At 34.1% G+C, this 16082-nt stretch overlaps 1 protein-coding gene across 1 annotated transcript; it reads left to right on the top strand.

The window, feature by feature from the left end:
- Positions 1-91: 91 nt before the first annotated feature.
- LOC120355880 lies at positions 92-14995 on the top strand (the record flags this gene model as incomplete). Its single annotated transcript, XM_039444625.1, has 4 exons — positions 92-247; positions 5409-5543; positions 10235-10483; positions 12048-14995. Coding segments are annotated over 4 exons (922 nt in total), but the record flags the coding sequence as incomplete, so codon positions are not given.
- Positions 14996-16082: the final 1087 nt, after the last annotated feature.

Raw genomic sequence — 16082 nt, 5'->3', positions numbered from 1 at the left:
AGGTGCGCACGGCGTACCAATCCTGATCTCCGAACTGGAGCCAGGTGGTTGTGGTAGCGAAGGTGGTAACAGTTGTACGTGGGTGACGCAGTGCTGAGTGTGAACGGGGCGACCCTGAGGGTGCCAGCCACCAGGAGGCAGTCACACTGCTCAGCAACCAAGTGGGTGCGGTCCACTGCAGGCCCGTATCTGGCCACAATGACGGTGATCTCAGCGAGGACGATGATCACGATTTCAACAATCTCAGGTAGTTTCTATACTCCGTACAAAATTACTTCATACCTGGGATGGACATGCGCAACTGAGCGGGAGGGATAAAGAGGCGCGATGTTGCCGTTTTGAAGCGGCCAGCGTTCTCCAACTTCTAGTGACTGTTCATGTGCTCATGCTACACATGCGAAGTTTCCTGTCTGAAAGTAGTCAGACTACTGAAAAATTGGCAACTGCGCTTCTACCTATGACTCTATTAATCACTGTAATTGGCTGTTCTCCCTCCATTTCTCTGCGCCGCATATTCCTCGTAATTTTGTACGAGGTAATACATAAGATACCTGAGATTTTATTCTGATTCATAGTTTCAGATTGAAGATTTGGTGTTGAAATTGAAGTAACATAACCTACATAATATTTGGACGATTTGTGACAAAATCAGGAAATTGAAGAAGTTTTGGCAATAGCCTGTTTTTTTCCTTTTCCGATTATTGTATTGTTCGCTCTATCTAATAATAATAAGAAGTAATTTTGTACGGACTAAAATCTACTCATATATGAGAGATCATGAAACATATAAAGAAGAGCTATTGTTGTGAACTAGACAATATCCATCAGAATAATATTTTGGAATGTTGGAAATAAGAATAGGGACGGTTATGATGTTAATAATATAGGGTAGGCCTAATCTTATCTTGAGAGTGTGTGGCAGAATTATTGAATAGGGTACCATATTGAATTTCCAACCTCGCCAGAACTGGCTTCTTCCACTTACTCATGTATATACTTTTGTTAATTTGTGCACTATACTGTACATTCGCTTCCTGAGCTGATAGTGGTTATATGGTGGAGTGGATTCCCACTTTTTCGGTTAAGGCTGTGCAAAGGCTAAAAATAAACTTTCTACTGTTGATATTTTTCAAAGTTTTTCGATTTGTATATCATCAAGCTATCAAAATGAAAAAGTTTTCACAAGAAAACATTTTTTTTTTTACGATCATTACTTTTTGAGATATGAGCGCCTAAAGTTTTAATTTTTGGACAGAACATTTCAAATTCGGTAAGAGATAAATCCATGAGATTTGAAGGATAAATTCTCATGGTATTGATGATCCAGTAAAAAAAAAAATTTTTTAAATACCGTATCAATTTTAGTAAGTTATTCAAATTACCAAAATAACTCAACTAATAGTTATTTGTGCAACTAGTGCGCAAAGTGACAGTTTGCTGCACTGAAAGAAACGTTTACAGTTACCATTGAATGTAAAAAATAGGTAATTGAAGGTGAAAATGTCTCATAATCATCAAATTTTTTGAGCGTTATATTGTGGCACTTGAATTGCTTATTATGAAGTATTGCAATCATTACACACATAAATGTTCAGAAGTTAATAGAAATGACAATAGACGTGATATTTAAGAGTTATCCAGGAGTCAATTATTTTTATCCCATCTAAAAAAATCATAAATTAGTACTATAATGAAGGTTATAATAACAAAATAATATGATTGATGTTGAAAAATAATTCCTTTCTACATAGGTATGAAATGATATAGTTTTACTCATTTCGCTTTAGATCTAGAAGTATTTACAGGGTTTTCTAACTTAGCTTTTTCGGAGAGTAAAAGTGGAATTCAAATATTCTCTTTCTTGTATGTTCATTGTTTTTCTTCAATTATTAGTCAATTTTATGAGCTACCGCTGCTGCCTACTATTGTGTCTCACTTCCACAATCACATTCAACACTATCCACATCCATTTTTTACACAAATTATTACGAAAATCAAATAAGAAACAACAAATTTGCATTCAAAATACGCGCCAACGGCTGATTTGAATGATGGAGGTATGAAGAACCGAAAGGCGCGCGACCTAGCGGAAAAAATCGTAACTACGTTCTTTCCATCTTTCCAACTACCTATCTAAAAACAATTTCCAGAAATTATTTTAGATTTACGGTCTCAAATTACGAAAAAATGCTCAAAGTAGCCTAAAAATATTAATAAAAATAACATGGACACCAGAGAATTTTGATTTTAGTTTTTTTATTCACATGGATATCAATGAACGGTAATTATTTAACCACAAAATTCAAATTTCATAATGTGTATTTGCTAGAGTACATTTCTCATTGCTTGCAGTTGCAATAATAATTATCAATAGAATAGAAACATTATTTATTATTAAATGATGAGAAGTAATTATTAAATTATGATTTACATGAACATTATTCTTATTTGGATTTCTAGAATGAGATTTTATCATAAATGTAGCCATTGAAATGATTCTCATCAAAACACAGTCATTCTAACCAACTTAATTTTGGCTTTCGTGTACCATTCATCCATATAACCCACTAACTATTTTGTGTTGCCATGTTGCAAATCTGGAGTACGCAAAGTAATCACTTTGCGCACTAGTGCGGAAAAGTGATTCTTTGCGTTCTGTAATCAGTGCAGGAATGGTCACTTTTCAAGGTAACTGTAGAAAAAGTTATTTTTTGTTGTTTTTGGTAAATTGAATAACTTTCTCAAAATTGATATTTAAAGAAAATTTTGTTTTACTAGATCAACAATACCATGATCTATCCTCTAAATCTCATGGATTTATCTCTCACCGAATTTGAAATGTTCTGTCCCAAAAATTAAAATTTTAGCCGCTCATATCTCAAAAGTAATGATCGTAAAAAATGTCTTCTTGCGAAAACTTTTTCATTTTGATAGCTTGATGATAAAAAAATGGAAAAACTTTGAAAAATATCACCAGTAGAAAGTTTATTTTTAGCTTTTGCACAGCCTTAATAATAATGTTTTTGGACTCAGGGGTCCTTCAAATGTATATAGTGAGTCCACGTTATAATGGCAGTGTTTGATTAGCAATGGTATTGCTAATCGACGATTTGTGCACTATACTGTACATTCGCTTCCTGAGCTGATAGTGGTTATATGGTGGAGTGGATTCCCACTTTTTCGGTTAAGGCTGTGCAAAGGCTAAAAATAAACTTTCTACTGTTGATATTTTTCAAAGTTTTTCGATTTGTATATCATCAAGCTATCAAAATGAAAAAGTTTTCACAAGAAAACATTTTTTTTACGATCATTACTTTTTGAGATATGAGCGCCTAAAGTTTTAATTTTTGGACAGAACATTTCAAATTCGGTAAGAGATAAATCCATGAGATTTGAAGGATAAATTCTTCATGGTATTGATGATCCAGTAAAAAAAAATTTTTTAAATATCAATTTTTAGTAAGTTATTCAAATTACCAAAAATAACTCAACTAATAGTTATTTGTGCAACTAGTGCGCAAAGTGACAGTTTGCTGCACTGAAAGAAACGTTTACAGTTACCATTGAATGTAAAAAATAGGTAATTGAAGGTGAAAATGTCTCATAATTCATCAAATTTTTTTGAGCGTTATATTGTGGCACTTGAATTGCTTATTATGAAGTATTGCAATCATTACACACATAAATGTTCAGAAGTTAATAGAAATGACAATAGACGTGATATTTAAGAGTTATCCAGGAGTCAATTATTTTTATCCCATCTACAAAAAATCATAAATTAGTACTATAATGAAGGTTATAATAACAAAATAATATGATTGATGTTGAAAAATAATTCCTTTCTACATAGGTATGAAATGATATAGTTTTACTCATTTCGCTTTAGATCTAGAAGTATTTACAGGGTTTTCTAACTTAGCTTTTTCGGAGAGTAAAAGTGGAATTCAAATATTCTTCTTTCTTGTATGTTAATTTTTTTCTTCAATCATGAGTCAATTTTATGAGCTACCGCTGCTGCCTACTATTGTGTCTCACTTCCACAATCACATTCAACACTATCCACATCCATTTTTTACACAAATTATTACGAAAATCAAATAAAAAACAACAAATTTGCATTCAAAATACGCGCCAACGGCTGATTTGAATGATGGAGGTATGAAGAACCGAAAGGCGCGCGACCTAGCGGAAAAAATCGTAACTACGTTCGTTCCATCTTTCCAACTACCTATCTAAAAACAATTTCCAGAAATTATTTTAGATTTACGGTCTCAAATTACGAAAAAATGCTCAAAGTAGCCTAAAAATATTAATAAAAATAACATGGACACCAGAGAATTTTGATTTTAGTTTTTTATTCACATGGATATCAATGAACGGTAATTATTAACCACAAAATTCAAATTCATAATGTGTATTTGCTAGAGTACATTTCTCATTGCTTGCAGTTGCAATAATAATTATCAATAGAATAGAAACATTATTTATTATTAAATGATGAGAAGTAATTATTAAATTATGATTTACATGAACATTATTCTTATTTTGGATTTCTAGAATGAGATTTTATCATAAATGTAGCCATTGAAATGATTCTCATCAAAACACAGTCATTCTAACCAACTTAATTTTGGCTTTCGTGTACCATTCATCCATATAACCCACTAACTATTTTGTGTTGCCATGTTGCAAATCTGGAGTACGCAAAGTAATCACTTTGCGCACTAGTGCGGAAAAGTGATTCTTTGCGTTCTGTAATCAGTGCAGGAATGGTCACTTTTCAAGGTAACTGTAGGAAAAAGTTATTTTTTGTTGTTTTTGGTAAATTGAATAACTTTCTCAAAAATTGATATTTAAAGAAAATTTTTGTTTTACTAGATCAACAATACCATGATCTATCCTCTAAATCTCATGGATTTATCTCTCACCGAATTTGAAATGTTCTGTCCCAAAAATTAAAATTTTAGCCGCTCATATCTCAAAAAGTAATGATCGTAAAAAATGTCTTCTTGCGAAAACTTTTTCATTTTGATAGCTTGATGATAAAAAAATGGAAAAACTTTGAAAAATATCACCAGTAGAAAGTTTATTTTTAGCTTTTGCACAGCCTTAATAATAATGTTTTTGGACTCAGGGGTCCTTCAAATGTATATAGTGAGTCCACGTTATAATGGCAGTGTTTGATTAGCAATGGTATTGCTAATCGACGACTTGTACACTGTAGTGTACATTGTCTGCTATCGTATAACAACTTTACAGGTAGCAGTGGCCACAGTTCAGCTGTGGAGTTCTTGAAAAGTTGTATTTTGAGAGAGAGGTTAGGACTGGATAGAGTGAAATGTCCAAATGTACACTATACTGCACACGATCTGAGGAGGATAATGATTTATCAATTACTAATTTTGCAGGTACGGTTTCTTTGACGATGCAAGCGACGGTGTGGACTTCTATAGAACAAGGAACGGTTACTCGAAAAGTAATAGCAAAGATAGGCCTGCTACACCCACGCCCACGGCGCCTAGGACACCGGACTCATTAATTAGGTATTCAAATTTCAAAAACGTTATTATTAATTATTTATTTGAACAAATAATATCACTTACCATGTGAACTCAACGTCATTTTTGTGTTATTCCAATGTTAATTTCATTGGTTTTCTGTGATTCTCATTGACATTTTAAACTATTCACCCAAAGCCCTGAAGGATAACAGTCACGAAAAGTTTGCTAGGGAAGATAAAAAAATGCTCATTGAGGCTTGTCCTTACCCACTTGCTGACTGTTTTGAGGTATTCTGTTGAGCGGGTGTTGGCTGGAGAGTAGGCTCTCAAAACATTGTTTCTATTGAATGTAAGTTTATAAAATTCTGACGTGTCACATGCTGTGCGAGATCTGATCGACTATACAGCTTTATGTGACAAAAGTTAAACTGAACCAAACTACTAACAGTTCTTCTGATACTGTTTTTGGGTTTAAAGCTAAATTAGTCTGTTTCTTACTGAGTTCAAGTTATTGGTAAATTGAATACTTTCTCCAAAATTGATATTTAAAGAAAATTTTTGTTTTACTAGATCAACAATACCAATATCTATCCTCTAAATCTCATGGATTTATCTCTCACCGACCGAATTTGAAATGTTCTGTCCCAAAAATTAAAATTTTAGCCGCTCATATCTCAAAAAGTAATGATCGTAAAAAATGTCTTCTTGCGAAAACTTTTTCATTTTGATAGCTTGATGATAAAAAAATGGAAAAACTTTGAAAAATATCACCAGTAGAAAGTTTATTTTTAGCTTTTGCACAGCCTTAATAATAATGTTTTTGGACTCAGGGGTCCTTCAAATGTATATAGTGAGGTCCACGTTATAATGGCAGTGTTTGATTAGCAATGGTATTGCTAATCGACGACTTGTACACTGTAGTGTACATTGTCTGCTATCGTATAACAACTTTACAGGTAGCAGTGGCCACAGTTCAGCTGTGGAGTTCTTGAAAAGTTGTATTTTGAGAGAGAGGTTAGGACTGGATAGAGTGAAATGTCCAAATGTACACTGTACTGCACACGATCTGAGGAGGATAATGATTTATGAATTATTAATTTTGCAGGTACGGTTTCTTTGACGATGCAAGCGACGGTGTGGACTTCTATAGAACAAGGAACGGCTATTCGAAAAGTAATAGCAAAGATAGGCCTGCCACACCTACGCCCACTGCGCCTAGGACACCGGACTCATTAATTAGGTATGAAAAAAGTTAGTCTTAACTATTTATTTGAACAAATAATATCACTTTCCATGAAAAATCAATGTAATTTTACTTTCCTTGCCCTATCACCATAGGTAAGGAAAGTATTGCTTTCCGAAAAAAATTAAGGCACCCTAATTTCTTAATTTCTATACGTTTCAAGGTCCCCTGAGTCCAAAAAAGTGAATTTTGGGTATTGGTCTGTATGTGTGTGTGTATGAGTGTATATGCGTTTGTGTACACGATATCTCATCTCCCAATTAACGAAATGACTTGAAATTTGGAACCTGAGGTCCTTACAATATAAGGATCCGACACGAACAATTTCGATCAAATCCAATTCAAGATGGCGGCCAAAATGGCGAAAATGTTGTCAAAAACAGGGTTTTTCGTGATTTTCTCGTAAACGGCTCCAACGATTTAGATCAAATTTGTATTTAAAATAGTCATTAATAAGTTCTATCAACTCCTAAAGTTCTATCAAATTTGTACCTAAAATAGTCATTATAAGTTCTATCTACAAGTCATATATCTGTTAAAATTTCAGGAACTCCGCCCCATCTATGCAAAGTTTGATTTTTGATTCTCAATCATTAGGCTTCAGATACAATTTAAACAAAGATTTCAAGTGGAAAAGATTGAGCATAAAAATCTCTACTATTAATGTTCAGTAACATTTTCAACTAAAATTGAGAATAAGCTCGAAATTCGAGAAAATGTGATTATTCAATAGCAAACTGTTGGCAACTGTTGATTCTATTAAATCATTCACTATGAAGAGATAGCAGACCTCGTGTGTCTCCAGCGTTATTGTCCTGTTACCAGCTGGCTTAGATCTTTGAATAGTAGACTTGAGATGCGCGGGAACACTAGCGTCAGGTGATCAATTTTCATAACGGCAAGGAAAGTTGTGTGAGTGCGCCACACCAGATTTTATGTGTTCATGTAATGTTAATGTGATTTTCATTGTCAGTCTTCTGATACGGTTTTTGTGGTTCAAAGTTAAATTAGTCAGTTTATGATTTTTGAAGAGTTTTATTTTATTCAAAAATGAAAATAAAATACTTTATATTGACAAATACTTGGAGTGATGTGCCGCATTAGAGTTATGGTACTTTGTTGAAGCTGTACATACTAGTATATTGTCCACAATGTTTGTACTATTAAGCGTATGTTATAAGATTAACACTTGATCCAGAAAATTGTGAACATCCTCATAGTAAAAAAAATGAATGAAATTGATTATGAAACAACAATTATCAATAAAAAGTTGATTTCATGTGATGATTTGATTTAATGTCACTTGTATATAGAAATGGGCGATATGTACATCAGACGATATAGCTACATATCTTCCCAGCAGACGAAATATATAAAAACATACATAAAACACTTATTGACATGGGCTGCTTTTGAATTAATAAAACAAAATAAATCTTATAGCACCCTTTATTCTTTAAAAACATTAAACTAGTTGAACAACTAGTTTCGGTTCACACCATCTTCAGGTTCATCTTTAGAACCTAAAGATGGTGTAAACCGAAACTAGTTGTTCAACTATTTTAATGTTTTTTAAAGAATAAAGGGTGCTATAAGATTTATTTTGTTTTATTAAAACATGCATTTATCATTATTTGTGGAATATCAATATTTACGAAGATTTCTACTCCCTTAAGTCAAATAAAATCGTAAAATCATATTGGAGTGAATTTGCAATAACCAAGTAGTTAAAGTGCCTCACCCCAATGAATCGTATTTTAAAAATATTTAATAAAAAGTGATATCAAGTTAGAAACACCTAGAATTATTAGTTTGAGCTCTCGCCTTCTTCTATGTGTCATATAAATTATCATAGAGAAACAATAGCGTAAGTAGATATCCCATGGTATAGGGCGTTTATGTCGCAACTTTTACTGTTATGTCAAGCCGATAATTCACGTAGTTCTTTCCCGTGAAGCTTTATGACGCTGGTAGTCTCTCATATTGTGCTGTTCATACACTCTTACCCGGTCAAAACAGTAAAAATCGACAGTAATCGGCTTGAGATAACAGTAAAAGTTGCGACATAAATGCCCTATACCATGGGATATCTACTTACGCTATTGTTTCTCTATGATATTATGTTGTAATAAAACAGTTTTATTTTGTTTGAAGCTGTTCATAACTATATTAATCTCATAAAATTTGAAATGAATTCTATATTTATTCATTTTTACTAGCAGGAAACCTGTACTTTGCAAGGGTCCATTTTAAAACTTGGCGTAATAAAGAATAATTGAAAATAGGCCTATAACCATCCTCGATTAATTAGAAATGTATCTGCAAAAATTATAGTTAATCAGTCAAGTAGTTCAGACGTGATGATGCGTCAAACATAATTCTCCTATCCCGTACCTGTCTAAGCCAGTTATTTCCTTTATTGACCGAAGCGAAGCTGAGGTCTTAGTTTCGACTCGATCGGCTTTTGTCTGTTTGTTTGCTTGTACCGCTGTTATGGTCGCAGTTATTGTCCGATTTGGATAAAATTTGGTATACAAGTTCATTGAAACAAGGCGCAGAAACGTATGTTTAACGATTTTTGATAAGACCTCCGGTTTTTTTTGTAATTTGAAAAACAGCAGACCAACCTCCTTCCTGAAAGTTACTTATTTGTATCTAGCGCCTTTATTTTGCAAGATACAGCAATTTTTATTTCTTTTCAAAATGAAGATCATTTTATTTAAAATATATTAAGAGTAAATCTTTCCCAAAATAAATATAAGTAAAAAATTTGCTCTCATTTTTTATAATAGAACTTGTGCCGCTCTAAAATGTGCTGTATTTATTAATATTGTAGAAAACGTCTCACTTGACTGCACAATTTTTTCCCTTTTCAACACGAAATTTCCCTGTTCCATAGACGAATAGTTTCTCGAAAACTATTAACTTTTGTTTTTCTTTTTTGTATGAGATCTGAAACCGAGTTGTGAGCATTTAACATTCTGCATATCATAACAAGCCATAACATTAGAACCATTTTTCATCAAAATTAAAACCATCATTAGCAACCTCCTGTCATTGACACCAACAAACCTATCTATTTAGAATCATATACTGTCTCACTATCGTCTGTGAGACGATTCATATTATAAATTGCCTACTGCATATTCCATTTTTCCGTCATTTGACCAATATCTTATAATAATTAATTATTAAAAAAGTTGTAATATAGGTTAATATTGTAAATATGGGGACAATGAGAAGGTACTTCCTCGAAAGAGATTTATAAGTCCGATGTCCCTGGAAACATCGTCACTAGCATTTTCAATGATAAAAATAATAGATGACATTGCTAAATCTTCACAATATACTGTACTTTCATAATGGCCCTTCACATTAATTTGAAAGTTGTATTCATGAGCGAGGTCTACTGTTCGCAGAACTACTAGTTATATTATAGATGAATCGGTCTATGTATTGTGACTAATTATGTTTACTGTTATTGATTACAGGGGCGAATCAGAATGCAGTTATCCGACCAGTCCTATAGCAACACAGCAGCAGCACAAAGATGTGACCACGGATGAAGTGACAGAGAGGACCCCCCTGGAGCAGGATGACCCCCCGGAAGCCCCCTCTGCAGAGAGGAGTGTGCACATCACCACAGCTGATCCCCCCTCCCCCGCGCCTACAACCGCCACGCCATCTAGCGTCGTCAGTCCCAAACACTTTGGGGTCACCACCTTGCAGAAGATATTCAGGTTAGCTGATAAATATGTGGCTTAATAAATTCACCATCTGATTTATTGTTCAACTTGAGGTTCAATGTTCCATATGTTGGATTCGAATGTGTGGTTTGTTTATGTTTGATCGAATGTTGCCAGACGAGTTGGGCAAGTGCCATTCACTATCCGATATCTTGTCCAACTTCAGGTCCAATATTCAATTTTGGATTCTAAGGGCCGTTTGCACAGTGACAGTTTAAACTAAATTTCATTTTAAACTGGATTAAATCCGTATCAAGTCTAGTTTGTTATAATATGTTTCATTTTGAGTTTAAGCCACCAGCTGATTAAATCTAGTTTAAGCTTTGACTGTGCAAACGGCCCTAAGTCGGATTGTGAGTGGATTTGTTGATGTTTGGTCGAATGTTGCCGTCCGAGTTGGATGGGTAAACTGAAGACCCGACTCGTCCAACTTCCCAATGTCAGCTACCTAGTCAAAGTCGAGTTGGAACGTAAGTGGGAATGTTGGACTAACTCGTATACAGCCAAGAGGAGGTTTGAGTGGTGAAAGATAGTTGGAATATATATGTTGTCTCAACATAGTTAGACGATAAATGGATAATGATTGGTCCGCTTTAGAAGCCTACACACAGGGACATTACTAGCGGCTACTAGCTGCTATGGGAACGCGGAATTGGGAATGACTGGAAGTCAAATGTATATGGCATTTCCAGTTCCGTGCTCCCGCAACAGATAGTGGATGGACGATGGAATCGTCAAGTATGTGATTCTTGTTTTATCAGGTCTTTATTTTATTGGCCATTCATTAATTATACAAACATGATTCATATATTATTCTGGTATTGGCCAACACATTAATAATTACATTCTTAATAAATGTATAATACCTGGTATTAAAAACGTTTTCTTTTTCTTCTACTTCTACTTCTTTGTATCTATAATACATAATAATTTAGTTATATATTTATTTTCAATATTTGTCAATTTCAGGTTAGTTGCTTGAAGTAGTAGTCCTAATGAGAACTACCTGTCTCATTAATTTAACTCTTTATTATATTATTAAAAATTGCTCATTAGTCTTTTTAGAATAGATTACACTGTATTAAAAAAATCTACATCTACTTCTTCGACTACTTCTTCAGCAGTCAGAAGGTCGGTAGTAACTGCCAAGACGAAATGCCATCTTACCATTTATTTTAAATCTTCTATTCATGAACATAATGAATTTACAAAATGATTCTTGAGAATAATCATGGATAAAAGATTTTCAATCAATTTGTGACATTCAGATCTTGACAGTGATTCTGTAAAATTTGAAGATTGATCCTTGTCTTATTAAATAATTTATTGTACTTACTATATTCATGATTATTCTTGTTTCAAATTTCAAAATTATTCTGGTCTTGATAATTCGTTAAATTTGATGTACTTTCTTCATACATGATTGATTAATATTGTTTCAAGTTTCTAATAATTTATAATTCTTTGTGCCATGATAATTCTTGTTTTCTGATACATTTCTTCACTGATCATTAATAAATTGCCCACGTATGAATAAATAAATTTTCTCTTGTGTTAGGTCACTGACCCCATCAGGGGTATGGAGCGACGGAACGGAAGAAGAGTCCAACGATAACAACGAGACGGGGGACGATGAAGACAAACCCCTCACTCCAGATCCCCCCACCAAAGCGCCCTCACTAAACCGGTTCAAACCGGTTTCCTCGCCATCTGACAATGCTGCCAACATAAACGACAACATCGAGGAGATCATACTGCGACAAGGTGGCACCTCAATAGTCGCCCAGCGCATGGTTCCCAACCGGAAGAACCAAGATGGCGGAATTCCAAGATGGCGTGAGCAGCTGCAGAAAGAGTCGAGTCAGCTGTTTCATCCGGAAACGGAAGCGGTCAGTTTGGTGGATGGTCACGGTGACGCCACTTTTGGCACACCTGTATAAACTGTCAGCTGTAGTTTAGGTACAAATAATTGATATATTCATAATTCTGAACGTTTTATTTCGTTTACATAGATAATTATGTACATTTTTGGAATCATATGATCGTCGAAAATCCAATTGAATTTGAACACAGTGCATAAACGTTCATTGAACAGTTAGGGCCAAGCCGAACGAAGTGTCTTTTCAGACGAGTTGGCAGGGCAGGAAGCTCTCTGATTGGCTGATTCCCGAACGCCAACCCAATCAGCCAATCGGAGATCTTCCTGACCTGCCGACTCGTCTGAAAAAACACTTCGTTTGGCTTGGCCCTTGAGCTGGATTGAAATTAAATGAACATATTATTTATTAGGCGGATTTTGGACTTCCCTAGTGGATCCAAAATATCAGTATCAGTGTAATATTATTCTCACAGTACAGAGAAGATATTATACTCATTAATTGTAATGGGGCTATTGAAATGTTAATGACTATATAAATTACTATTGAAATATTAAACTCGCTCGGCCGGGCTGAATGTGAATCCTCCAATTAGAACTAATGGAAATAATGTTTCTACTATACCGGATACATACACTGATTCTGATATGTAGGATTCTAGTTTCACGGCAGTCAACTTTGATTGGATTTTCATTCAACCAAGTATGTATAATTGCAATATTAATATCACGCTGACTGTTTGATTCTGTCAACTTCAATAATCATGTATTTTTTTTGGAATCATAGTGGTCAGAGCTATACGAGAATTCAGTTGAGTTCAACTATCTTACATAACATGATTTAACTGCGATATAATTGATTGTATTCTCATGTAACTGACTGTGAGCATGAGTATTACAATATTATTCATGCTGAATGATTGGTTTCCTTGGAATGATCAATCATAAGGTCAGTTGCACGTAAATGAAATTGAATTTGGCCCTTGTAAAATTAATGACATAACATTTAGGGCCGGTTTCCGAGCTCGTGATTTAGCTAAGTTCTAGACTTTAAACATCTGGAGTCAGAAAATTGGCTTTTAAAAAAATAAAGGTTATCATGGGAGTTGGGACTACGCCCCGTTTCGGAAAGCCAGTTTCTGGCTTCTGTTTAAAGTTTAGAACTCAGCTAGATTCGGAGCTCGGAAACCGGTCCTTATATTGAATTCGTTGGGTTAGTTAACATCATTATACGACGATCCAAATTGATTATATTTTCGTGAAACTGGACATAAGTTTAAGTAATTATTGTAATATTCGTGATTCTGAATGTTTCATCTATTTTACAAGAATGATTATTGAAATTTACGGAATCATTGTTGGTCAACGTTGTTTTTATTATCAAATTTACTAGTCAAAACCAGTGTGACTGGTTGAATTAATGCAGTAGGACGTTTAAAATAGGCAAATTAAGAAAAACTTTGTCGAATTACTAATGGCCGTTTACAAACTCATGACACCCAGAATTTTCTCCAATTGGCTAGTTCTCACCAACAGCTGATTCCTAGTTTATCAAAATTATAAATATGTATTTTAAATATTATAAATGGATTGAAATAAATGAATTAAAGACCTTGAAGAGGTATGGACCCACAATGCCTATGCCTTCCCAGTGCTAGCTCTAACTACCTCTGGTCTGCGCATGCTCTCTAGTCCATGCAGACCATTTCCATATTATTAATTGTACTCATTACCCTAAATATAAATGTTCTCATCGTTTTCCTTGAAACCTAAGCCACATTAAGATTGACATACTTGAATTAAAAAATTTAAATCAACACTTTCATTTCATTTTAGACACTTAAAAATTTATTTTTATTTATATACGGTAATTTAGGTTCTAGGATGATGTTGTAACACGATTTTTGTATTACAATGAATGAGCACAGTATGTTTTTTTTTTTGTTAAATGAATTTTTTGAAATAAAGAGACTTTTGTCTGTCTGTCTGTCAACTTGGAATTGAAGACCCCATTGAGGTATTTTATTGCGAGATACAGTATTATATATATTTCTTTGTAATATTATAGATTACAAAGGATTTTTTTGGTATGTATAATCTTCCAGATTTCCCCTCAATGGCCGATTTAATTCCAAATACAACACTAGCGCTACATGTGAGTCTTTAGGTTTTTGAAATGAATATTTATTTAGCGTATGGCCCTACGACACAAATCTTTATGTTATCTAACATAAGCCACACATATAAACAATGAAGTCATCTTAGTCACAAGTTTGAAAAAAGGTGGACCACAAATTAAAAAATGAAATTTTTAAAGTTATAATCATATATCTAGTCGATTTAGATATGCCACTGCATCTTGTGTAGCTACCAGGAAGTCATCCAGCCTGCCCTCATAAGCTGTTCTTGTGCACTCTTCTACAATGTGTCTTATGGTTTGCACAGCGCCACACTCACAAAAAGGTGTGGGAGCCTTTCCCCACTTGTGCAACGCATAGGCACATCTTCCATGCTCAGTTCGGATCCTGTTAAGAGCCGACCATAGTTTGCGTGGCAAATCAAAACCTGGTGGCTTTTCGGTGATACATGGTGTAAGATCGAATTGCCTTGCATGCCATTCTTGTTGCCAGGCGTCTGTTAAACTGAACCCACCATTCAGAGCATGTAATGCCGTTCTGGTGGGAGGCTTTCGAGACGCGGATTTGGTTGGCATGTTCTATATCCCCATGTATTGGCAAGAAATGAATAATATGAACATATCTGAGGATATCCTGGGTGTCGTGTCGGCGAGAAATCGGTGAATGTGAAAACAGCCAATTAGGAACTACGAATTGAAAACTTTGGTTTAGCAACATCAGATGAACAACCTTCTCAAACTCTTCCAATTAATTTTTTCTAATTCGAGTTTAGTTAACATACCGTAGTTAGTGTTGAGATTCGGGGAAATGATATCCTGATGGGTAGATTAAAATCTTGAGGATTAGATAAGAGTCTTAGTTCTTTAGCACATAAAGATCTTGTTATTGGAAAGATATCAGCTTTAAAATCAAATCATGCACCGTACAACATTATTAGCTAAAAAAATATAACATCGGGCAATTTTTCAGAGTTACCAGCGGTTCTACGAATGTATTGTGATTTTTCTGGCTTCAAATTTATCAAGTTTTTTAATATTTTTCAATTTATTAATGCATTTTCAAGTGTAATAATAATTTGTTTCATCTTTCTGATCAACCGAGATACAAAATTTTTAGTATAATGTTTATTTGGACTGTAAATTTTTGTGATCTTTATAAAAGTGTTTTCATAACCTCATTTGGACTATTTTTATCAAATTAGGAGAGGAACAGTTTTGGGTTTATCCTGTTGATTCTCTCCCAATCATTAATTTGATGTTGTGATTAAGGAATGTAATAAATAAGAAATAATAAATAATAATAAGTCAATCCCAATCTAAAATACTGTACCTAATACCATAGCCACCTCTAATACAAGACCCTGGCCTACGATATGGCAACGTCGCAGCGTAGGCCAAGAATCTAATACATGATTGGTGAAAAAGATTCAAAAAAATACCAGCTGATCTTTTTCACCAATCATGTATTAGATTCTAGGCCTACACTGCGACGTTGCAATATCGTGAGATTAAAAAGATCAGCTGGTATTTTTTTTTTTAATTTTTTTCACCAATCAAGTATTAGATTCTAGGCCTACACT

This window comes from Nilaparvata lugens, unplaced genomic scaffold (genome assembly GCF_014356525.2).
Source record: "Nilaparvata lugens isolate BPH unplaced genomic scaffold, ASM1435652v1 scaffold5121, whole genome shotgun sequence".
Taxonomy (NCBI): Eukaryota; Metazoa; Arthropoda; class Insecta; order Hemiptera; family Delphacidae; genus Nilaparvata; species Nilaparvata lugens.
Note: the sequence above shows the minus strand (reverse complement) of the source record. Positions and strands in the feature narration are given on the sequence as shown.